Consider the following 24,501-nt stretch of genomic DNA (forward strand, 5'->3'; position numbering starts at 1 on the left):
GAGAGTCACCAACTCATCCAGTTTCACAGTAAGTTACCTTCAGATTTGAAATCTTACATCGTCTCATAAATCTTTTACTTTTTCTGATATACTGTGTATGAGCATTCATTTCTTAGACTGTTATTTTAGACAGAGCCAAAATCCCAAGTAGTACCAATTCAGCTCGATCCTGACAAATTTATAAGATCAGATAAAAATAAGTATGTTGAGGTTTCAGCTGCATTTCTTCTCTCTTTTCATTACAAATGTCAGTCAGATTCCTGTTACTCTTAAACTAAATAGGCAAGACTGAGAAAACTTTTTTGAACAGGGAATACATACCTGAGAGCATAACACACGCCCAGGTTATTGCTCAGTGATTAGGTTACACAGAATCGGTACATTTCTTCCTCCAGTAAGAATACTACGTTCCCCAATTTACAATCCTGCGGCATTCACTGTGGGATCACTCTAAAGAGCCACTGAACTGCCACCCCTTCCTTTCCTGCTCTGGGAACACATTTCTAGAAGTGACTACAATACAGAAAAGTTAAATAAAACTTTAACAGGAAAACTGCACAGCTACCTCTAGAGGGCAAACAAGGTCCATCTTAATCTACAGCTTCTCTATTTGGCTGACCCAGCTAATCCTTCAGTTTGACTACATAGTCCCAAACAAGCCCGGCTTTACTTCCTATTATGCTAGAAATCCCTGGTTCATAGATGACTCCAGTGCAGTCAGATCAGAATACAATCCTTCTCCCCTGGGATAAGGAACCTCAGATCTACAGACTGTTAAGGACTAGTGGTCTGTTTCAAACCCTTGGCTCTGAAAGACTACCCAAGCCAAGGAAAACGACAGGAGTTGAATTACAACAGAAATCTTTATTAAAATGTGTCCTTCGGTAATGTTAGCATACATACAATATACACACATACATCTGTACACTCTTTGACACACCTCACCGATTGCCACCATCAGTTTAACCAATAAATTAAAACTTAAAAAAGGGGGGAGGAGGATGGGGTGTGGGACTAAGGGCAAAATTTCCCATGTTTTATCTGTAAGAAATTGCAAATTTCTCAGTTTCCCTGGGGAAACCTGTGACCAGAGAATTTTTGAAGCAAAATACAGAAATCTCTACTCCCACCCCCACAAAAAAAAGATTCCAAAAGATGCAGTTACAACAAGTGTGCTTCTCAGAACAGGAGCATTCATTCCCCTTCATACTCTGGCTTCTGCACCTTCTGGATTCAAGACAGTCTTCCCCTCAGCTGGGGCAGAGAGGTTCATATGGGCACTTGGGCTCGGCGCACCTTGGGCTCTGGGAGTCGAGGGGCAGGCTGCAGTATGGGAGTGAGGGGAGCCACACTCATCTGAAGTGATGTCTGGCACGTCATCTGACTGTGTATCTGAGCTCTCTAGGTCACTGCGGATGCTCTCGGGCTGGGCCAGGCTGATGTCCCAAGGTTTGCTGGCCAGGCAGTCTTTCTGTTCACAGCTTTGGTGTTTGCAGGGGGGATCCTCTTCATTGCTGCCACTGCTGCCACCACCTTCTTCTTCATTCTCCGCCATCTGAGCATGAACATGGAGCGAGTCCTCTGTGCTGCTTCCACTCACCAGCTGATAGTGGCTTGGTTTGGCTTCAATGTCCACTTGGATTTCCATATTGTTGCATTCTCTGTGGAGACAAAATCCACTATGCTGAGTCATGCATGGGTCATGTTATACCTGTGGGTAAAAGCAGTTTGTGGGTTCAGGATTAGAAAGCCCAAAAACAGGTAAATAGACTAGAGCTCGTTTTTAGTGAAAATAAAAATTTAACTTAACACTCAAATAGGATGGAGAACAATTAGATCCTTTTTGTTCATTTAAACATACATGTACACCTCTGCCAATTTCTTTAAACTAAAAAAGAGCTTCCAAAATTCAACTAAGTGTCAGGGCCTCACACTATCTTACCCTATGAAAGTGAAAGAAGATTCATAGCTTTTTACTGCTGTGCCACAATTAGAAGAAACCAGGAACTCTCCAGAAGGAAGTGCTGCACTCACCCCATACCAGACACACTAGTTCTCAAAAATAAAAATAAGGTACAGGAGCCACACCAAGCAAAGGGCAACATGAGAGCAGAAGCCATAGATCCACAGATATCAATGAATACCAATCTAGCTCTCAAAGTCCATGTAAGTAATTACTGTTGCAAAAACCAAGAAAAGAAAGAAAAAAAGGAAGAAAAGGAAGAAAGAAAAAAATCCTCTAAAATTCAAGTGCTAACAAAAAGAATCAATCAAGAGCTGCCAAGAACTTGCTCAATGAAGTCACAGGGTATGCACACTATGTATCCCACTAGATCGTACACAGAGCTCTAATAGAAGGCATTGAGTTTCTGAAGGTCTAGTACCTGACCAAAAAATACAACCTCTCCTGGGCATCTGACTGGTCACATACCTGTCCTGTGGGTTGTAGGAACTGATTATGGAACCGGCCATAGCACGAGTACTTGCGTTGTCACTAATTGCACCAAGACTGGCTGTGTCTTTGGGGAAAATTTCCTTTTGGACATCGGCTTGGACTTCTAACCTGTGTAAAGAGGGGACGTTTAAGTTAATATGAGACCTGGGTATTCCAAGACAGTCTGCTTCCTGGCACACATCTCTTCCATTATTCTCTTGCAAACTGAGTTGATCTGATCTCCAATTGTCAAACAGCTCAAGTAGATGCCCACGCAGTTTCTCTCTTACATATTTAATGAAATCGTCCCCTCCTTTCTATCCCCACTGTTACTGCTTAACTTCAGGCTCTCCAGATCTCCTAACTGGATAACCACAACTGGGCTCTCTCTGCAGTAGCTCTAAGTCCAAGTAAAAGCACTTCCAGATCAGTGCCAATGTGAACGACGACGTGATCACTAACAGTCCTCTCTTGGCTCCCTACCGACAACTGGCATTTAAGGTCTTTCTGATCTGCCTCCAAGCTCGCTCTCCAGTTCCTCTCTCACCACAGGTCCTAAATCATAATCACTCTCAATTTTTTCTTTCCTTATGCACCTATACACATTTTATACCTCCATGACTTTGGACATGGTATTCCCACTCTCTAGAAGTTTCCTTTCTCTAGATGGCAAACTCATATTCAGTCCTTAACAAAGAAATTATCACTTCCCCTCAATCTTTCAGCACACCAGTCACTTCCTAAGTGCTCCTACAGCACCTATTTATTTATTAATCAATGTACACATCTCTCTTCTACTCATCTGAGCTCCAAAAAAGGAAAGACATCTCATTCACTCTATCCTCCATGTCTTGCACATACTAGGAACGCAAACATTTAGAAATCAAATTACCTCCAATCTATGAGACTGAATGACATACAGAAGCCAATCTCCTATAAGAGCAGCAAACTTTTCCAATGGTGTCTCAGAGCTAAGAACCTGTAACTATTTCCTTTCTTGGCTCTAACACCATTTTATTGTATACTTAAATAGTTCCTCATAATGGGTTTCACAGTCAAACCCATCTGACTCATTCACTTCCTATAAAAGGAATTTCCATTCAGAAGCAAGCCTATAGAAAGAAGGCTTCCACAGAACTGGAACAGCTGGACTGGCTAAACTGCCATTTCAGCAAGTCAGTCTCCAATTATGTCTGTCTGCTTATTTACAGGAGTGTTGGTTTTAAAAAAGCACAGCAGTGAATTCTTCAGAATGTGGGGGTGGGATCCCCTAATAAACACCCAGAGTCATGAGATGCAGACGGGTCAGCAGCAGCCTCCAGCTGCACATTCAAACAACCTCCAGCCTGCCACCTGTATCTTTGCTGTGCTGCTCCAGCCTCAGATGCCCTTCAAGAATGTGCCACAGCCCAGGAAAATGAGGCAGTGCAATGGAAAAGTGCATCACGTCAGAGACTGGGGTTCTAGTTTCAGCTCCACCATGGGATCACTCTCAGAATTGGAAAAGGCCTTTCATAAAGACTATTTACTTAAGTGGTTTCCAGATGCTTATTCTTGCACTATGGCAGAATCACTTGGAAAGTCTTTTCAAAATACAGATTCCTAAATCCCACTCCCAGAGATTCTAATTTACTAATACTGGGATAGGGTCCTGAAATCTATTTTTAAGAGGCTCCCAGGTGACTGACAAGCACTCAGGTGTGGGATCCAGTCCAACTGCCATCTGTTGATTGACTCCTAATAGCCAAATGGCCATCTGGTTTCACATTAAACATTTCCAAGGATAGGTAGCTGAATATTTATAAGGTAATACGTTCCTTCTTTGGACTTTTATATAGATTTTCCCTATATTCTCTATAATGAATCAAAGTAAGTTTCCCTCTAGCTTCTGCCAAGTCATCTTAATCTACCTCTTGGCACGACTCAAATGTTTAATTTTTTCCAGTTCAAGACCCTTCAGAAATCTGAAGGCAACCACCTCCCCTACCTCCCTAACTTATAATTGCCCTCCCCTCCCCCTGCCCCACCTTCCCAGGCCTCTGTCTCTACTGCATTAAACTAACTGCTTCTCATGTAACATCGGTTAGTTTCTCTGAGTATGTTCTCATTTGTCTAACTGGTGAAATGACCCAGTAAGTCACAACCTCTTCAGTGATAAAGCTTTACATACTCTCAACACAAGTTCATAGAATTGATTTTCTTTTTCTACCAAATGGGAATAGGAAGCTAATGAAGATGATAGCACTGATAAGCCAACAAGATACAGCATAAATGCTGTTCAACTGAAGGCCAGTGACAAGCCTAATGGAGAGCACAGCCTTGGAAATCCTGCAAAAATATGTGTTTTCCCTTTCTGAAGCAAGCAGCCTAATAGAGTAGAGGGAGGACCTAAACATTATCCTTTATGTGGAAGAGTGTAAAGAATGCTTAACATTTCTGAGCCTGTTTTTAAACTGCACAAGTAGGAAAAAAAAAACAACTAACCACTGAAGCCCTGAGTGGTGTGGCTCAGTGGGTTGGGTGTCATACTCCAAGTTGAAAGGTCACCAATTTGATTCCTGGTCAGGGTACATGCTTGGGTTGTGGGCCAGGTCCCCAGCTGGGAGTGTTCGAGAGGCAACTGATCAATGTTTCTCTTCCTCCCTTCCCCTCTCTCTAAAAATAAATAAAATCTTAAAAAAAAAACAAAAAACACCACTCACTGATGGTTAAATCAAAATGAAATGATAGGTAGGACATGCCTGGCACAGAGAAACGGTTCATACAAGTATGTTATAATTCCAACTGGTTCTTTCAATAATGACCTATTTGCTCACCTGCTGTATTTTCCCTTGCCACTGGAAAGAATGCCACCACTCAGTGTGCCTCCAGAGAGGGCTGCAAAGCTGGCTGTTTCGCTGTATGGACCCTGCATAACACTGAGTCCATCTGTCGGGCTTCCACTGGTGCTTAAGACACTAGTCAGACCTTCAATGCTACTTTCTCCAATGCTGGGATTCTTGAGGGCTCGCCAGGCATCTGCCACTGGGGATGGAACCAAACATCTCAATTCAAGAGAGCACAGCATCAAAACAGTCTGGCATTTTCCTGCAATGACTCTTCTGAGTGGAAAATATTCATGTAGCAAAATAGCCATCTATTCAGTTAGTGAATAGCTACTATGCACAGCCACCACACATCAGGGGATTCACCACATATTTATTTGTATTGTAATCTTTCCAATTTTAGATGAGGACACAAAAGCTTAGAACTGAATGACTTGTCCAAATCATGGTTAGTCACACAAAAAACAAAAATTCTGATTCCAAGTCCACTATTCTTTCCAATATACCATAGATACCATCTAATCAAACATGAAGATTTCAAAATATGATTTATGTGCTGAACCTAGCAGGAAACTTGAAAAACCTTGGGAAATCTCTGTGCTCCAGATGAGTTAATACAATAAAGTGGAAACAACACCTAAGTAGAAGTCAAAAGATTTGCTCTAGTCCCAGCTCTGTAGAAGCTCTTAAACCCATTTCACAGATGTTGAGACAAAAGCTTAAAGAAGTTGCCATTAAATGGGGAATAGCGATAACTTTCATCCTTCCTTTTCAGAGAGCTGTTACGAAAAGACCTAGTGAGATAATGACTGTGTCAAGTCCTCTGAAAATTATAAAGTACTGTACAGATTTGACTTTATTATAATCACTACTATTACCAGCAAACTTGGAATCCTCCGAGTTTGTACCTGCCACAAAGAGGCAGGTACCAGAGGAATTAACCTAATAACTCTGGAACAAAGAAATGAAAAGCTAAAAATACTTTACCCCCTACAAAGCTCATTATCCAAAGTAATCCAATGGCAATCTCTCTGTAAAATGTGCTAAATTTTACTGATTTTTATCTTGTGTTCTATAAACTCAAAAGGAAATGAAAAACCTCCTTTTACCTGTGATTGGGCCATCATCTTCATCAAACTCAATTTTCACTCCCTTTCCGTTGGCTGTGCTAACTCCACAGCCGCCTCCACGACAGAGAGAAATGGGCACAACCCCATAGACGTAAGCCAGCATAATGGGGACACCAATACCTGGGGGAAAAGAAGGAGATATGTCAGCAGGCCACCAGGCTGCAACTGCCCTGAGTTTCCTTCCCAGCCTGAGCATAGACAAACCACTTTATAAAGGACCAAGGAAAGGCAGAAGATGGCTATCCCAAAGAGGAAGATTAATCCTAATAGTGACCACTGGCCTTAGAAAGGCTTGTATTAGAATCTTGGCTCCAATTTATTAACCATGTGACCCTAGACATACCTTTCCAGAGTTGTCAATGACTGAAAGAGAACATATATACCAGGGGTGTCAAACTTATTTTTACCGGGGGCCACATCGGCCTCACAGTTGCCTTCAAAGGGCCGAATATAATTTTAGGACTGTATAAATGTACTACTCTTTAACTAGGGGCAAGGAGCTCAGCACTGCTGCTGGGTAGAAACAAGGTACCAGGTGGATAAAACAAGGTAGAAGGCCGGATTTGGCTTGCAGGCCTTGTGTTTGCCACCTGTGATATATACAGTAACTAGTATATATATATATGTTGCTTTCATTTTTTTCCCTTCTATTCATTGCTGAAGTGCTAATCCAAAAACAAATCAATAACCAAACATCCAATGACTCCTGGGGTTAGGATCCGCCCCCCCAGTGTTGATTCCAAAATCCTATTCCACACGAGACAGAATAGCTTCGTTGTTAAGAGCACAGGCGCCAGGTCAGCTTGCTTTGATTTATGTCCCAGCTAAGTGACTTTGGGCAAATTACTACACCTTTCTGTTACAATAGTGCTGTTGTGAACATAACATAAATTAATGCGTAAGAAACACGCAGAACTGCTCCTGGCACATGGAGAGCCTCAATAAATATTATAGTACTATTATTCTGAAAAAAACTTTCATCCTTCTGCGAAATAGTGGGATGTACTAAGCAAATCAAAATAAAAGTAATTTCGTTTTGTGGGTTCTACTGCAAATGGAGAAAAAAGGTGAAAAACTAGGTCTTAAAGTAATATTAATTTAACCTTCTCTGAAAGATTCCCTAACTCTGATAATTTAGTGTGGTTGATAATAATAACAATAGTACCTAATAGCGTTAACTCCCAAGGTGGGTTTGGTATAAAATGTAGGGGTTTCCAGGATGAAACATCTGGCTAGCTGGCTAACTGCTCTAGTCAGAAAGCCAGTTGTGGAGGGTAGGGGAGGAAAAGGGGAGCGAGGCAGACTGAAGTCGTGGTCCTGGCCAGCTTCTTACCAACACTAACTGCAGCAATAACTGGGGATGCAATGACCGACAGAGTCACTCCTCCTGTGATAGCCAAATTCCTCTTATGTTTGGAGGTTTTCCTTCCTTCATACCTGCTATGAATCTATAAACAAGAAAGAAAAAACCCCGGCCAGCAGGTTAGAACATCAGTTTGTTTTTTTTTTGCCAAGAGAGTAAAACATATCCTCCACACTCAAAAAGCATCCTTCTTAAATTTTAACCTCATCAGACCAGGATGATCTAAACTAATACAGAGAAAGTTAAACCAAGGAGACAAAATAACTCAGGAGGGTGAAGTAAGCATTTCACCTTTAAGTCACTGACTGAGACAAACCAAGTCCAGGATGTTAATAACTTTCAGATCTCTTGAGGGCTTATGAAAATCCATTTAAGAAATTAAGGTTATTTTTATCCAACAACCACCTGGTTTTCAGGCAGCTCTGACACATAAGCTCCTCCCCATTTCCTTCAAAACTTTACTAAGCAACCTGAAAATGGAACATGCACAGAACTAACTCAATGTCTTACCTTCCTGCCAACATAAACAGGAATGCCAATGACCATGGCAGGAATGGCAATGCCAGCAATGAGGGAAATCCCCACTGGAGCGCCAATCAACGTGCCCAGCTGCCAAAGAATTTTCTTCTTACGGCTCCATGGCTTCTTGCCCCAGAATGTGCAGCCAGAGGGGCTGCAGAGGAAAAATGAAGTTAATGTCAATATTACAAATAGAAGCAGCTGTTGTCAACAGAGAGCTTGATAAGAGCAAGAGCCTTCTTTTCAATTAGGAGTGGTTAACAGTTACAAAAAGTTACAGGAAATGAGTGTATTACACAAGGGGAGCAAAGGCCAAGGCCAGACTGCTGGAGCTCTGGGGCCTTGCTTTTTTTGTAAAGACATGAAACCTCTTTTCTGTTCTTTTCTGCTGAACTATGTCCTCCCTAGCCCACCAACACTGATCCAGCTTCCTTGATTGACTCTACTCAGGACCCTGCATAGCCTGCAGACTCGACACGTCATCCAACTGCATCGTGCTTTGCAGCTGATGCACATTCTGATTTGCAGTTTTCTTGGTATATGTCCTACCACAGCCAATAGATACTGCAAACCATGTTTCTGGGAAAGGATATAAAAAGATTTGTCTCAGTCTTTATGTCAGTTTCATACTCTTAGTTTGGCTACTTTTACACTCAGCCCTTTTGAATCCAACCATTTTTGCTCCCTCTTTGTCCTGCCCCCTCACCGGATGGGAAAAGCAATGTTTAAAGAAGGGATCATGGCTTATGCACACTTGTGTCCCCATTAATGGGTAGACGGTAAGTACTCAAATGTATGCTAAATTGGAAATTAAAGTGTTTTACCCACACAGTGAATATTAAATTTGTAAGTATTAACTCCTTCAGGACAATATTTTAATATCCATTCAATAAATTCTTTAGAAACTCACTACGTGTAAGGAACTTGAAAAAGTAATTCTAGCCTTAAGAAACTTAATACAGTTCAGAAAAATTAGACATGTACATGAAGTAAAATGATCACATTTATAAAGAAGCATTTAAGGAATGTCAATGGAGAAGAATGAGGCAGGGGAAGGCACAATGGATGAAACAGCATTTAAGTGGCCCTTGAAGGGTTGGTAAGAACTGAACAGGCTAGGATAAAATGAGGTTGCTAGGAGGATGAGGTGATTAGAAATCATTCCAGGCAAAGTGAAGAAGAACTTGTGAACAAGCATGGAAGGGTAGGATAGCACAGAAGAGACCCAGGGAACAGCAAGCCTAGATTATGTATTTGGAATATAGCATGTATGAAAGTAAAATGGAAAAAGCTAGAAAAGTAAATTAGGGCCAGGCCGTGGAAAGCCTTACAATTCAAGCTTGTAAGGAAACTGAACTCTATCTGCAAGGTCATGGAAACAGTCCCCAGAAACTGCTGAGCTGGAAAATACCATGATCAGAAGGATGCTTCAGAGGAACTTTTTTACAATTTCCTCATCCTATAATGACAGGACAGAGAACTATGTCTCTTTGACATCCTTGCCTTTAAATCAGTAAGAGAACAAGAATGTAAGAGCAATGGACACTTTTCCCAACTCACCTGAGGTAATGCAAGTCTGAGATCTCTTTCATACAAAGCCAACAGAACTCACAGCCACATACTGCACAGGTCATATGATTACAGCTCCCATCATTCATCTTGATAATGTAAGCACTGCATCGTGGACATGGCTTGATGTCATCTGCTAAGAGAGGGGAAGGAAGAATAAGCAGGAAAAGAACTCCAGTATATCTTAGTTAGACTTTATTATTCCTAGAAGTATGTATAAAAAATGAAGAGGCAGTAAAGAACTCTTGACTAAGAATTCCAAATCGTGCAACCCACCTCCCTGGAAGGCTGGCTGTGTCTAGACCTCAGCAAAGTTCATAAAATGAGTCCTACTTGTATAGATTAAGCTGCCTATCTCAAAAACTCACAATGTACCCACCACTCGAACCACACACTGAGAAAGAAGGCTTCCCTAGAGAAAGATGGCTCCAAGAATAATGGAATTTCACCAGCTAATACGCTGGCAGAATTAAAAGCATAGTCCAGCAGGAAGAACAGTCTGTAGACTGGAATTGGCTTTAAGTTTTGAGAAAATTTAGTTCAGGAAATTCATTTCTCAGGCTCAGCAAGTATCACTGTGACATGCTCTACTACAAACCAGACTCCCTTCCCAAGATTCTTGCAAATTCAAAACCTAAAAATAATTGGGTATGATATGTAGCATACACCTGGTAATCTTCACAGCAAGCCAGGAACTATCTTATTAAATGACAATTTTAGGAGATTATGCTATGCCAGGAAAAAGTGAATGGTAAAATTTTTCCTACTAGCCTCTCCCTAATGATATCAGTGAAATAAGTACATTTATAAAAGGTAATAAACCACTGACATTTTAAAGTATGTTTTCTCTGACTTGTAAAGGTTGGAACTAAATGTGTGCTATACCTACTTTTAAGGTTAATCATTAATCCATACTAATATTTCCTTTCCTTAAATTTGTACCCTATTTCCAAAAGCGATAATGCACCTAAAAATAGTAAACAACACAGGTTAAGACACTAATTAAATGTCTTAATTTAATTCTGTTCACAATTAAAGTTTTTAAAAAGCCCCTAGCAAAAGGACCCAATTGCTTGCCAACCTGAGACATATTACTAAGAAAGCAGAGATGAGAGAATTCAGCACTGGCCAGATAGCTCAGCTGGTTAGAGCGTTGTCCCACTATGCCAAGGTTGTAGGTTTGATCTCTGCTCATGGCACATATGAGAGAGCAACCAAGAAACCAATGAATGCACAAATTAGTGGAACAACAAATCGATGTTTCCCTCTCTCTCTGGAAACTCAGTAAAAAAAAGAAAGAAACTAGAAAATGCAATTTCTTGTATTCTGATTTTACCTGAGTCGGATAACGTATAATGGTCAGAGAGGAAAACTATATATATCAATTATAATATTGGAAGTATTGTCAAACAGTTTCTGATCCCAAGAAATATTTGATTATACAGTAATGTAATCCCTCCCAGCTTTGGGCTCACATAATGAAGTATAAAATAAAGAGTTAAATGAAACAGTGCCAATTTATACCTGGTCCAGATTCTTGGCCGTAACTGAGACCTGAAGTGTGCTTGGTCCGTACTCGCAAAGTCTGTGCCCTCTGCTGACGGGCCATATCGCATGTCTGATTTGGATGCCATATTTGCTTGCAGTGGTAGCAGAACTCAGTCTGGCAGCCTTCCCTCTCACAGGTCAGCTTTGGGCAGCTTGCACAGCCATAGGCAATAACAGCATAACTGGGTAAGGAGACAGGAAGCAATATCAGTAAGATAAGAATGATCTAACCAAGACAGACAGACAGACATTCATCAGTTCCAGCGGGGTAACACTGCATGGTACTCCCCACCACCACATACGATGTAGAAAAAAGAACATGCACATAATATGCACGCATAAGCATGCCTAACAAACTCAAACATATTCTGTGTGAGACAGTACATTTCTTCTTGAGATTCTAAAATCACAAATCATTTACTTACTGAAAAACGGGGAAATATCATATTTAGCCTGAATTTCTAGCATGTATTCAGTCATAGTTTAAGCTGCTTTAGAAGCAATTTGCCATGGCAAGTTTTGTAAACAAGGTACAAACTGATTTCCTTTTGATGGTTTGCTATATTTAGAGAGATTAGAATTTGTTTACATTAAAGGACAGAACATTAGTGAAATAAAGAACTAGAGCAAAAACTAAAGCAAGTATGTGTACTTTTTCATTTTTAAATTCTACAGTGAAGCTGGTCTGATCACAGCCTCAGAAACAATAGCTTTTTTTTCATCCTTCTTCCCTCTCTCCTTCTATCTCTCAATTCAAATCTTTACCTTGAAATATCTTCTTTCTTGACAAGCTTCAGATTCCAAGAATACCACTCATCTACCTCATTAATTAATACAGAATTAAGGCCACATCTCCTCCCCTCTCTTCTGACCCATATTCTCAGTAAAGATGGGCAATTCAGAATCTATCAGCACTAGCATCAAACTGCTTCTTATAATTCATGTGCGTTTACCAAGAATTACTCTCCCACAAAACAATCTCATATATTTACAATTATTAGTCTTTGTGACTAATTCTAAATATGTTAAGTGCTCAGATTACACTAACAAGTGGACCCTTATTTAAAGTAAAAAATAAGTAAAGTAATTTAAAGAAAGAAATAAACAAAACAGGGAAAATAGCAGTTGTGAAATTTCACACAATTTTCAGATAAGTCAATGACTGCAGGGTTAGGTGTTACCGTCTGCGTTTTGTTGTCCCCTATTCCATGCTCTCTTCCAATAGCTGAATAAAGTTTTCTTGGATTTATCCTATGGTTTGCTGTTTATTTGAATGTACATTAGATGTTCACAAGAATATCTCAAATTCTCAGGTTTATCCTAGATTCTGCAAATTGGTTTGAGAATGAATCTGAAAATATTGATGACAAATATCATCTGTTATATAATATATGCTCTATTAAAACTCTTCTCAGAAAAAGCAAAGTTAGATCAATGTATGAATGCAAATGATTCATATCCTGTAGGAGTTCTAAGCAAATCTAGCTGCAAAATAACTACTAAAGATAAACATTTCTCCTGAAGAAAGTAGAATGCTTGCTATTGTGTGTTAAATGGGAAAGATACTGGATGATCTCAGAAAAATATTAAGTCAACTTCTGATAATACAAATTAGACAGACTGCCAGTCAGTAAGTCTTGAACATTTCATGATCCATTTTTACCTTATGTGGTGGGAATAAATATTTATTAGCAGATTCCCTCAACCCCCCTTCTTTAGAAATAAAAACATGTGACAGGAATTGGCAATGTCAATTTTGGGTGTGGAATTTAGTTAAGGGAAGTAAAATAAACCCAAATACTCATGAGCCCAGAGCAATCCATTACCATGACACAAAATTACTCAGGGCACGAGACTTGGCATTTCTGTTTTCGGGTGCCTGGTCTGGGCTTCTGGCCCCTGACTCATGCTGCATGACAGTGTGCTAATTAAAACCTCCAAACCTTAGCTCCTATTCTGAAAATGAAGGTATAGGTGCTTGCTACTTTCAAGTGTTACTAAATATGTTCTGAAACTGCATTTGAGGTCTTGCTCAGACAGGAGTGGTATAAAAATGACAGCACATATTTTTTTGTCCAACTTCCTGGCCTTTGCATACTCTATTCCTTCTGCCTAGAAATGTCCTTTCCTTACTTCTTGTCCTGGGGAATACTTATCCAGGTAATAACCAGCTCAAAAGCCATCATCTATAAAATCTACTTAACCTCTCAAGGCAAGTGTTTGCCCATTTCATGCCTGTGCACAATTTATAATACTTAAAATACTTACCATATACTACTTTTTAATACTTATCACATTATATAGTAATCATTTGTTTATATTCATATTGCACTAACCAGACTACACTCAAGGAAAAGTATCCATTTTTTAATCCCCAGGGTTTGACACGCTAGTTTACGTTTAAAATACCTGTGCAGAATGAATGACAGAGACTTTCTCCTACTTAGGTTTTTTTAGTTTTCTCCAGGGCATTCTAGCTCTTCTCCTGACCTATTACTTTGCCCTAAAGCAATCTTTTAAACTTAGTCATGTACCAACTAGCTTACTGTATGTCAGGTATTATAACTTAATCCTAAAATTTTGTGTAAGACCACTTTAGGGGTGAACCTCTAAATTCTAAATAGGGCAATGTGGCCTGGCTGGTGTGGCTCAGCGGACGGAGCACCACCTGCCCTGTCAGGGCCCATGCCCAGGTTGCAGGCTAGGTTCTCAGTTGGGGGCATGCAAGAGGCAACCAATAAATGTTTGTCTTGCACATTGATGTTTCTCTCCCTCTCTTTTCCCCTCCCCTCTACTCTAAAAGCTAAATAAATAGAATCTTTAAAAAGAATAAATAGGGCGATCTCACTCCCCACGTAGTTGGGAAAAACCTCATCCTTGAGAGACCAAATCTGCCTGGACCATCTTGTGTCTTCTGTCTCATGTCTCACGCTGGAACCTCTCCTCTACCCTGCTCTCTTAGCTTAGCTAAACATTCAGGTTTGCTTAATTAGAAGCTAAAATAGAAGATGCAGGAAATTCCACATTGCTAAGAATACAGATGCATACTTTTTCCCCTTTAAGTTCATACAACCTTTACTAATTTTGTTAATTTCCTAGTCTTCAAAAACATCATAATGTGTGACAGGCTAGACCTTAGCATTATCTAACTTCAGCCCTGGGGGGAAACTCCCTTTAGTATGAATTTGATTATGTTCCAACAGGCCCTGGTAGTTAAAGATATGTGTTCCTGTATTACGTCTATACTTCCTAGCTCCAGGCCATGCAACTTCATTCAGAAATCAACCTTGAGCACATAAAAGGGTGGTAGACATGGGCGAAGTTGTCACAATGAGCTGTAGCCTTCAAATCTTTCTTTTTCCTGCCTTTGTTCTAAACCCATGTCACCTCCTGGCCAGACAACTGCAAGAGACTACTACCTGGTCTCCTTATTCTCCACTCCAATCCAAATTCCAATTCTAAAAGGTAATCTATCATGCTATTGTTTTGCTTAAAATCCTTCAACCAAAAAGAAAAAAGTCTTTCAAACCTAAAAGTCTTTGCATGGCATAACACTGGCCTATCAACTGGATCCAGACTACCTTTCTACACTGATCTCTAGTCACTGCCCGATCATGCTCCCCACACTGCACATTCAGAAACTAACCAAACTAGCCTCAAGACATCTTTTATTTTTATACTTCCATGTATTTGCTTGTAACATTTTTATTTAAGATCCTTGTTTGTCTACTCACTTCTTTGTTTGCCTGATATGAATTTCTACTCATATTTTTCAAGGCCCATATCTTGACACCACTTTGCAAAACCTTTCATCTATCCTTTAAGAGGATTTATATTTTCTTTAGTATCTTTTACATTGCATTTATAATGATCTACCTATTTATCAATTCACCTATCTCCTCTACCAGGTCAAACTCCCTGTCAAGAGGTCCACATTTAAGTACTTTTTGTTTAATACCCAGTATTCACCTAAGGTCTGCAGAATAATCACCTGTCTGTCCTCTTCTCATCCACCCTTTTTTTTATGTTTCTCCTCCCAAAACTGTGCTGTTTGTATCCTTTATCTTTCTTAACAAAATTCAACTAATCATCCTATTCTTCAGGGAGCTAAGTGAAAGAGTCTGTTCACAGTGTTGTAGAAAGAGGTGGACTATAGTTATCCTAGTCTAGAGGAGCTCTACCTACTCAGAGATCAAGACTTATTGTTAAATAAGGTCACTAACAAAGCCCAGGCCAGGTATCTCAGTTGGTTAGAGCGTGGTCCAACACACCAAGATTGCGGTTTGGTCCCAGGTCAGGGAACTACAAGAAGCAACCAAAGAGTGCATAAGTGGAACAATAAATTGATGTTTCTCTCTCCCTAAAAAATAAATAAATAAATAAATAAAAAAAATAAGGACACTGACAGAAGGCAGGCCAGAATAACTATTAAACGAGTTTGCAAAACTGTAAATAGGGAAAGTTTCAACTATGCATTCAAGATGCCATAGAATATACAACATGTTTCCTGGTGATCTAAGTTTGGGAAGATTATACCAGATTGAAGATTCACTGTATTATTAGCATTAACAAGATTTACAGTGCATATTAGCATGTCTCAAGGACCTAAGAAGCTCATGAAATCTCAGAAATCAATTTGCTTTATTTTGTTCAGTCCAGTATTTCCCAATCTTATCTGATCACAAAACATTTCTCTTTCCATAAATACCTATTATATGCCTTGGAAAATATTCATATATATGAAAAATAGAAAGTAAGATAAAAGGATTGCTGGATACTGTATAGGGGCTTAAATTATAAAGATATCATATAAATACTAAGTTATTAAAGATGTAAGAAATCATCTTGCCCTGGCCTGGCAGTTCAGTTGGTTGGAGCACTGTCCTGATGCAACAAGGTTGTGAGTTCTATCCCTGGTAAGGGCACTTACAAGAAACAACCAATGAATGCATAAATAAGTGGAACAACAAATTGATGTTTCTATCTCTTTTTAAAAAGATTTTATTTATTTTTAGAGAGGGAAGGGAGGGAGATAGGGAGACAGAGAGAAACATCAATGTGCGGTTGCTGGGGGTCATGGCCTGCAACCCAAGCATGTACCCTTACTGGGAATCGAACCTGCGACATTTTGGTTCGCAGCCTGCGCTCAATCCACTGAGCTATGCCAGCCAGGGCGTTTCTATCTCTTAAAAATAAAAAAATAAATTTTCAAAATTGAAAAAAAAAGAAGTCATTTTATAGGTCAGTTATGAACAGTTTTAAGCAGAGGAGGAATATAAAATGTTCCACTTTAGAATGAATACTTTGGCAAATATGAGAAAGGTGCATTGGACTGAAGGATGATGTAGATGGCCGAGAAGGGGGAGGAGATAGAGAGAAGAGTTTTGATATAGAAGGTATGGTATAAATTAAGAGTTCCATCCTGAATGGAACTGCAATAAATTCATGTGTTAACCCAGAAAAAGAGTTCCAGGAAGGCTTCAGAGAGGAAAACTTCTTCACTGAAAGATTTGTCCTGCTCAGGGAGCTTGCTCTTCCCTCATAAATACGCTAGAGACAAGCAGAAGCTTCCTATTTATGGGATGGTCCAGTCCAATTGTCCAGGAAGGCCAATAACGATGCTACCTGCTGTAGTCAGGTGGGAGGGGGCACTCTGCAGGGGGACTCTCCAATGAGAGGCTGCGGCGGTGGACCTGTACAAAGAATTTAGGTCAAGACAGCCTTACCCCCTAATTATTTGTAGGGAAGATCTGCTCTGTTGCCTCATTTGCTCACTCTCTCAGTCTCCTAGAGATCCTGAAAGGGTTTAAAGATTGACAACAGGGCACTTGTGAGGAGAACATTAAATATTTACAGGTGTCATGGGTTTCTGAAAACACCTCATATTTAATCAGAGATTCCAAGGGGTAACAGATCCACTGCATGGTTTATTAGCCATGAGACACTGGGTTCCATACAAACTTCTCTGCACTGGTTTCTCCCTTACAAAATGAGTTTACCACCATCTACCTGTATGAAACTAAAATGAAATTATTTCTGAATGAGGCTTGAGTCTGAAAATTATACAAACTATAAAAATGTCAGTTATCTCTATTTTGAGTTAATTTTATCTCATTTAAGAGTATGTTTTAAAGATTACACTTGATGTTATTATACTTAATATTAAATAATATGAATGTTTCCCTCCTAAAATTGGTTCCCTTATTTATAAGTAAAATAAAATTATTTCAAGTATGGGAAAAGAAAAACTCAGTCTTTGCTCTGTTCTCCAAATATTTTGTAAACAATTAATGAATCTTGCCCTGGCTAGGTAGCTCAGTTGGCTGGAGCGACATTCTGATTTACCTAGGTTACGAGTTTGAGCTGCACACACAAGAATCAACCCATGAATGTGTGGATGGGTAGAACAAACCTGTATTTGTTTCTTTTCCCCCTCCCTTTCTCTTTCTCAGTAAAAAAAAAAAATCAATAAAAAATTTGAATGAGTCTTTTAATATACAGTGTTCTCATCATCATGAGTAATCACAGTGAAACTAGTGACCAGAACTCAGGAGGATCACTCACATACTCCTTCACCCTGCCAAATACACACACAGACACACAGAGAGCAAAGGAAAGACTTGATAACTTTGGCTGGTAGGATCTTGATCTGTGTGTGGACAGTAAAAGTAAACATGGTCACATACGAGGAGAAGAAAAGATAACCAGGGCTTAGACTTCTGCTCTAGTGCTCATCCGTGACTTTTACTAGACCCAGAAAAGCAGACCAGTTTGTGATTATAACAAAACAAAACAAGCTATTTTTCTCCTGGCATTAGAAAGAGACAAAACCATTGGCCAAATCCCTTGAGAACTCAGACACCTGTTTGGGAGGTGGCAGAATTTTAAAGTTACTCCTTGTTTATTTAACACCTTCAAATGAAGATCTCAAAACACTTTGCAAACATTAAATGAGCCTCTCAGGTCAGGAAAGGATTAGGCCTATCTCAGATAAGAAAAATAAAGTAGGTAAGAGACTGTTAACAATAAGAATCAGAAAAGAAAATGAATTCTAGCATACTTAGCTCTCTCAATGTTGTCCTTAGGACACAAACAGTAGCATTCCCAATAATGCTGACAAGCCCATGCTTTTTAAAAAAGAGGCTGAGGAAAGAATACTGAACTTGACTGGAGTTTAGACCAGTGTTTCCACTAGTTACATGACTCTGAAATTTACTTCAACTTTGGTCCCCTCATCTGTAAAACTAGATCAAATTTATCTTGCCATGTTGCAAGGATCAAATTAAATTATGTATGCCTGGCACATGGATACTCAGATGCCAGCTTGCTTTCTTTCCCCAGACTTCACCTTCTTTAAACTGACAGATAACACATTAAAAAGAATTATATATAAGATTGTTATAATTCTTTTAACTAATTGGAAAAAAACCTCTGGATGATAACTGATGCAATACTTGGCTAAAATAGAAAATGGCCTATTTCTTTAATAACTCCCAAATCAGTGATGGTTTGGAGCTGTCATCAAAATTGTAAATTAACTCCTGACTCTTTTTATTGATGTGAGCAAAGTCAGAGACTGATTTCAGAGGTATAAAAAACCAAAAGGGCCCTGGCTGGCGTAGCTCAGTGGATTAAACGCGGGCTTTGAACCAAAGCATCGTAGGTTCGATTCCCAGTCAGGGCACATGCCTGGGTTGCAGGCCACGGCCCTCAGCAACTGCACATTGATGTTTCTCTTTCTCTCTTTCTCCCTCCCTTCCCTCTCTAAAAATAAATAAATAAAATCTTAAAAAACAAAAACAAAAACAAAAGGGAGCTTTTCCAGAAAGATAATCAGTGGTCCCACACTCAAGGAAACTCACATCTCAAAAAAGGAGTTAATATACCATTCCAAAATTAAGTGTTCACTTAAATTCCTTTGGTTCAGAAAACAGATCAAGGGTGTCTGTGAAAACAGTGAATACCATATAAATTAACCTCTTCAGGCTCATTGGATCACCAGACATAAGCAAAACTTCTACAGAGCTTCTACATAAGCTTCTACAGAGCCTACGTGGTTCTTTCTGATACTTATTAACTGAAAGTGAAAGTGATCTACCATAGATAAACACAGTTCCTTTGACAACAACACTTCAAAGTAATTTAGAAACCCCATCTGAGTTAGGTTAAATAACACACCCATCTCTAAACAAGTTTGGCAGAATAGATAAATAGAAGCAGCTTACTCTTCTTACTCCCCTACATAGACTATGTCGGCTTCTTTTGAAGGAGGCACACAGAAGCATCATGGAAATCTTAAAACAGCCTTGATATGCAGGCTACAATTAAAAGCCCTTCTTAACGCCTTTGAAGCAAAGATCATGAAGCGTTTTACTAGCATTACATTACCTACTGCAAAGAGTCTCTAGCATCTTTTTGTCCCCAAAACATGGCACACAAGAATAAAATGATCTGCAGGTGAGGGCAGTCTGACTCTGACTCCACTTAGAGGAGCCCCTCCCTTGCTGCATGGGAGGCACTGACAGCGACACACAAATTTTAAAAAGTGGGGGGAAGAGGGTCTCCACTGAATGCTCCAGACTGCTAAATCTGGTGGTATTATGTTTCTGCAGTCACAGCACATTTTCTCACTGACCTTAAAAACTTAACATATATGGTGCATTAAAAAGACCATCATCAAAACTCAAGATCAGAGGGGCTGGGAGACACATTTTCTCCTAACGTACCAATCCTCTAGGCATCCTTCTTTTGAGTGACCCACTGCTTCTCGGACAAACGGTCCACTCCTCACCCTGCCCAAGGCAGCAGTGTAAGAACCACAGGGGGCCTCCCAAGAGCTTGGCAAGAGGACACACAAGGCCCACGGTGCCCCCAGAGCTCTGCCAGACAGCTGTCCTTTCCCCCCTAGTGCCATTCTCGTCACCTCCATCCCAACTTTCACCAGGAGTGGTCAGGAAGAACACACCTTCTCCTGCAGTGCTATTAAGTCTCACCCTAGCCAAATGGACACACCCCTCCAAAGCGTTGCCCCTTCAGAAGGATATTCTCATTTCGTCTTTTGCCATATATCCTCTCATTGAGAGACACTCCTTGCCTCTGGACAGAGGGGCATTTACCCGACAAAAAACTGCCCTGCCTCCTGGCTTGATGCATAGCTCCCTCCCTCAACCACTACTCAGCCTCCACCTCAAGCTCTTGGACAGGGGCGGGGTGTTGGGTGCGTCCACAGCGCTCGCCTGGGCTTCCGGAGGGTTACCAGTTACCAAGCCACCACAGTTGCCTCCTCCCTCTCCCTCCCATGGCTCATCCCTCACCTCTCCCTCACGTCTGGACACGGACGGGGACACGGACACACACACACACACACTGCTGCGCTGAGGGCCACCTCCAGGGGCGGGTCACGGGTAGGTCCAGTGCCTAGGCACCGGCCCGGATCCCTTCGGCCGCAGCCAGCCACCCCCGACGGCCACGCCCCCGCGCTCACCCGCAGTCCGGGGCCGGGCACCAGCGGCAGTCCGGGTCCGAAGCCAGGTAGCGGCGCAGCATGAACTCCTCGTACTTGTGCATGAGAGGTGGGTCCGCGAGCAGCAGGCGGATGTCGTGCGGGTTGAGTCGCTCGCTGCACTCGGGGCAGCTGATGGGTACCCGGCTCTCGCTGATCTCCAGGCGCAGGTAGTGGCGGAGGCAGTCCCTGCACGAACGGTGCGGACAGCTGAGCAGGCGCGGGGCCCGCTCGGGCGGCAGCCGCACCAGGCACAGCGGACACTCCACCTCCTCCGGGCCCGGGATGCCGCCCTCCGCCGCCTCCTCATCTTCGAACCCCGGCCCCGCCGCTGCCGCCTCCTCGGCCTCTTCCTCGGCCTCAGCGGCCGGCTCGGCGGGCAGCGCCTCGGGCAAGGGGGGCTGGGCCGCGGCCGGGACTGGGGCGGGCGGCGGCGGCGAAGCGGCCGGGGGCGGTGGCTCGGCCTGTGGCTTGGCCCGCGCACGGCGGCCACGGGCCGAGGCAGAGAAGACGCTGTGGAAGGTGAGGCGCCGGCGCCGGCCGCCGCTGCGGCACTTGGGGTCCGGCGCAGCCGCGTGTAGGGATGTAGAGCGCGGCGACTCGGAGTCCTTCTCGGAGCCCATGGCCCCCAGAGGCCGAGGGGCGAGCGGCGCCCAGCGCCGCCACAGCTCCCGCCTCAGCACCCCCTCTGCCGGAGCCCCGGCCGCCGCCGCCGCCGCCGCCGCCGCCGCCCTCCCCAAGATAGAAACCGAGCAGCGTCAACCAAGCAGTTATAAAGCCTCCGCCCCTCGCGCCGCTGCCCACTGCGCAGGCGCTTTCCAGAGACACCTCACAAACCGCACCGCGAGGGCGGAGGGGCGCTGGGCGCGGTCAAATGGGGAGGAGCCGGGCGTGCTGGGGCGGAGCTTCACCGCCTCCGGGTCATGTGGTTCCAGGACAGCCATCTTGAGTAGATACTAACCCAGGGGCTCTCTTTGGCCTTCTCCCCACAATTCTGTCACCAATGCCCGGATCACCCCGCCTCGTGGATAGTCTGAATGCTTCTTCTAGCAACTGATGCTTTAGTTATTTCGTCTGTAAAAAGCAGGCAAGCGTAGATCAAATGGTGATTCCCTACTGGTCTGCCTTCCAACATTTCTCCTGTTGTTTATTAAACAAACACCATTAAAAGTATAGTCATTCGCTGAGCATCTACAAAGCAGAGGCATTACCAAATAAGACAGACAGGGTCTCCCTATGTACAAGGGATGTGCAGAATAAAGTATAAATTCCTTAATCTAGCATTTAATGCTCTTTGTGAGCTAATAAACTTTATTCCCAGATCCACCTCCTATTATATCTTCCTGGTAGCTTGGTTATTTAGAATTTGTGGGAGGAGGCCCAGCATTTTTTTTGGAGGGGGCGGGGTTGGAAGTGCATTTCTTGTGCTGGTTCCCTACTCTCCTGGCTGCGGGAGGATCTGGATTCCACCTTCCAAATGGGAGGCAAGCAAGCAACAACAACAACAACAAAAAGACTTACGATAGACCTTTATATCTCTCTTCATGAAAAATAACCAAAAGTAGGCATCCTCAACACTTGGTTTCCAATCTTTTTTTATATAGTTCACATTCCAGACAGTATGGAGGAAAAAGGAAAGTCCACCTTTTTCCTTTTAAGAAAACACAGTCACATGGCCATACTGGGAAATGTAGTCTTTTAACTGGGCACAATGTGCCCCTAAAAATAGGGGCTTTATTATGAATGAAGAATAGTAGAATGACTATTGGAAGGTAACCACTGTCTTTTTCATGGGTGATATTTAAAACCATGAGAAAGGTCCCTAGGGCCCTGGCAGGTTAGTTCAGTTGGTTAGAGCAATGTCCTGATACACCAAGGTTGCAGATTCGATCCCTAGTCAGGGCACATACAAGAATCAACCAATGAATGCATAAATAAGTGGACCAACAAGTTGATCTCTCTCTCTCATCAGTAAATTAAAATAAAATAATTGTAAAAAGGTCCCTAGGAATAAGCCCTGAAAAACCTTAAAATTTTTAAGGCGAAACAGAAGGGACAGCAAAAGAAACTAAGAAGCAGAGTTTGTGAAATAGGAAAAAATCCAAGCAGGTATGATGCCATAGACATCAAGAAAAAATGTTTCCAGGGTTGAAGTTGTCAGTTGTGACAAAAGCTGCTGAGAAATCCAGACAGATAAAAACAAAGAAGGGACCACTGATTTTGGCAATACCAAAGAGATGTCTGTGAGAAGGAATATTTCTCCTCCAGGAGGAAGGAGGTCTGATGTTGGATGGCTAAAACAATGAATTTCTATACATTGCTCAGAGTAGGCTAGGCTCCGCGGTGGTAATGAGCAACTGTAAATCTCAATGGCTTAAGACAACAATGGTATATTTTTGCCCACTCACACAAAATCTGCTGTGGGCTCAGGCACTTTCCAGGATAGCTCTCTTCCACTCCACTGGGTAACTCAGAGATTTGAACCACTTGCATCCCTGGCTCCACCACCTCAACGTGAGACTTTCAGGACTGGCTCAATAGTGGAAAGAGAGCGGTATTTAATTGCCAGCAATTAAATACTTTAGCATGGAAATGATGTGTTACTTCTGCTCACAGACTATTGGCCAGAACTTGTTATACGGGCCCAAGTTCCCTGTAGCCATTTTTTGACTCTGTTCTTAGTGCCCAATCATCAATGGAAGGGCCTTCTGGGAGGTGTGTGCTTGTGGTGGAGATGAAGAGTTGGGGAGAGGGCTGCCTCGTTGCTTGAGTCAGATTGTGTCAAAGGAGGTGGGGACCCCTGGCTCTAGGCAGACTCAGATGGCTTTTAGGTGCTTTCCCTGGGCAGCTGACAGGAATAGCTGTCAGAATCCTAGCTTGCTGAAAAGCTCAACATACTAAATGTTAGTTTTGGCTCTGGCTCCCAAACAAACTCTGCTCAGCTCAAAGCTGCCACCATCAGTGCTTCGGAAGAAAACTGACCTCTGATAAATGCCACTGGACTTTGCAATGCCCGCATTTCTACTGGTGTTTTTCTCTCTCCTGAATCCATCACCCTTGAATCAAGGGACTAAAGCAGTTCCTCCTAGTTTTTCTTCTGTGTCTCCTCTTGATAGAAACCAAGTAATGACTCAGGGAAATGGCAGGAGAGAGAGAGAAAGAAAGAAAGATTCTAACTCGTCTATTCACTTACTCAGTAAAGATTTATTATGTTTTGTGCTAGGCCCTTTGCCAGGCAGTGGGGTCATGGAGATAACATAGTTTATGGGGGATTACAGACAAGAAAGCAGGTCACTGGGATACTAGGTGATGGGGACATGTACAAAAAACTGTGACAGGCCAGAGGAGGCCATGGCAAGCCTTGCTCAGGGTGGTCAGGGATGGCTTTCCTGAGTAAGAGCTCTTCAGACAAGTAGGAGCGGACAATTTGGTCCAAACTGAGGGAGTCTGGAGGGAAGACAAAGGGTACAAACACAGGATCAGTCTGAAGAAATGTGAACAGCAGGGTGTGACGGGGGAGAGAATGGAGGGATGCACAAGAGAAGAGAGAACAGAATGGTTCTTTATTATGACTCCATTGGACACAAGGAAAGAAGCCCAGACATGGACTA

At 42.1% G+C, this 24,501-nt stretch overlaps 1 protein-coding gene across 4 annotated transcripts; it reads right to left on the bottom strand.

Moving 5' to 3' along the window:
- Window positions 1-844: 844 nt before the first annotated feature.
- Window positions 845-21,651, bottom strand: RNF19B (ring finger protein 19B). 4 transcript variants are annotated; one of them, XM_045859858.1, is made up of 9 exons: window positions 20,873-21,650; window positions 11,365-11,570; window positions 9,832-9,973; window positions 8,263-8,425; window positions 7,723-7,837; window positions 6,369-6,509; window positions 5,251-5,458; window positions 2,432-2,563; window positions 845-1,661 (listed from the first exon to the last, which is right to left on the bottom strand). In XM_045859858.1, exons 1-9 carry the CDS (start codon window positions 21,511-21,513, stop codon window positions 1,205-1,207), a joined length of 2,205 nt encoding a protein of 734 aa, XP_045715814.1. In that variant the 5' UTR covers window positions 21,514-21,650; the 3' UTR covers window positions 845-1,204. The 4 variants fall into 4 exon arrangements, with proteins under 4 accessions (XP_045715814.1, XP_045715813.1, XP_045715815.1 ...); XM_045859857.1 differs by having other exon boundaries at window positions 9,832-9,976; XM_045859860.1 differs by having other exon boundaries at window positions 1,578-1,711; window positions 9,832-9,976; window positions 20,873-21,651.
- Between the last annotated feature and the right edge of the window lie 2,850 nt (window positions 21,652-24,501).

Source organism: Phyllostomus hastatus, unplaced genomic scaffold, assembly GCF_019186645.2.
Source record: "Phyllostomus hastatus isolate PE091 unplaced genomic scaffold, TTU_PhHast_1.1 phas_scaffold_182, whole genome shotgun sequence".
In the NCBI taxonomy this organism is placed as follows: domain Eukaryota; kingdom Metazoa; phylum Chordata; class Mammalia; order Chiroptera; family Phyllostomidae; genus Phyllostomus; species Phyllostomus hastatus.

What these genes read in the sequence shown, in the direction of transcription:
- RNF19B (XM_045859857.1), bottom strand. Translation starts at nt 21,513, where the DNA reads ATGGGCTCCGAGAAGGACTCCGAGTCGCCGCGCTCTACATCCCTACAC. An exon ending in TCAGACTTGCATTACCTCAG is followed by an intron (nt 8,426 to 9,831) that starts GTGAGTTGGGAA and finishes TTTCCTCTGCAG; the next exon opens with CCCCTCTGGCTGCACATTCT. An exon ending in TATTGCTGCAGTTAGTGTTG is followed by an intron (nt 6,510 to 7,722) that starts GTAAGAAGCTGG and finishes CTTTTCCCCCAG; the next exon opens with GTATTGGTGTCCCCATTATG.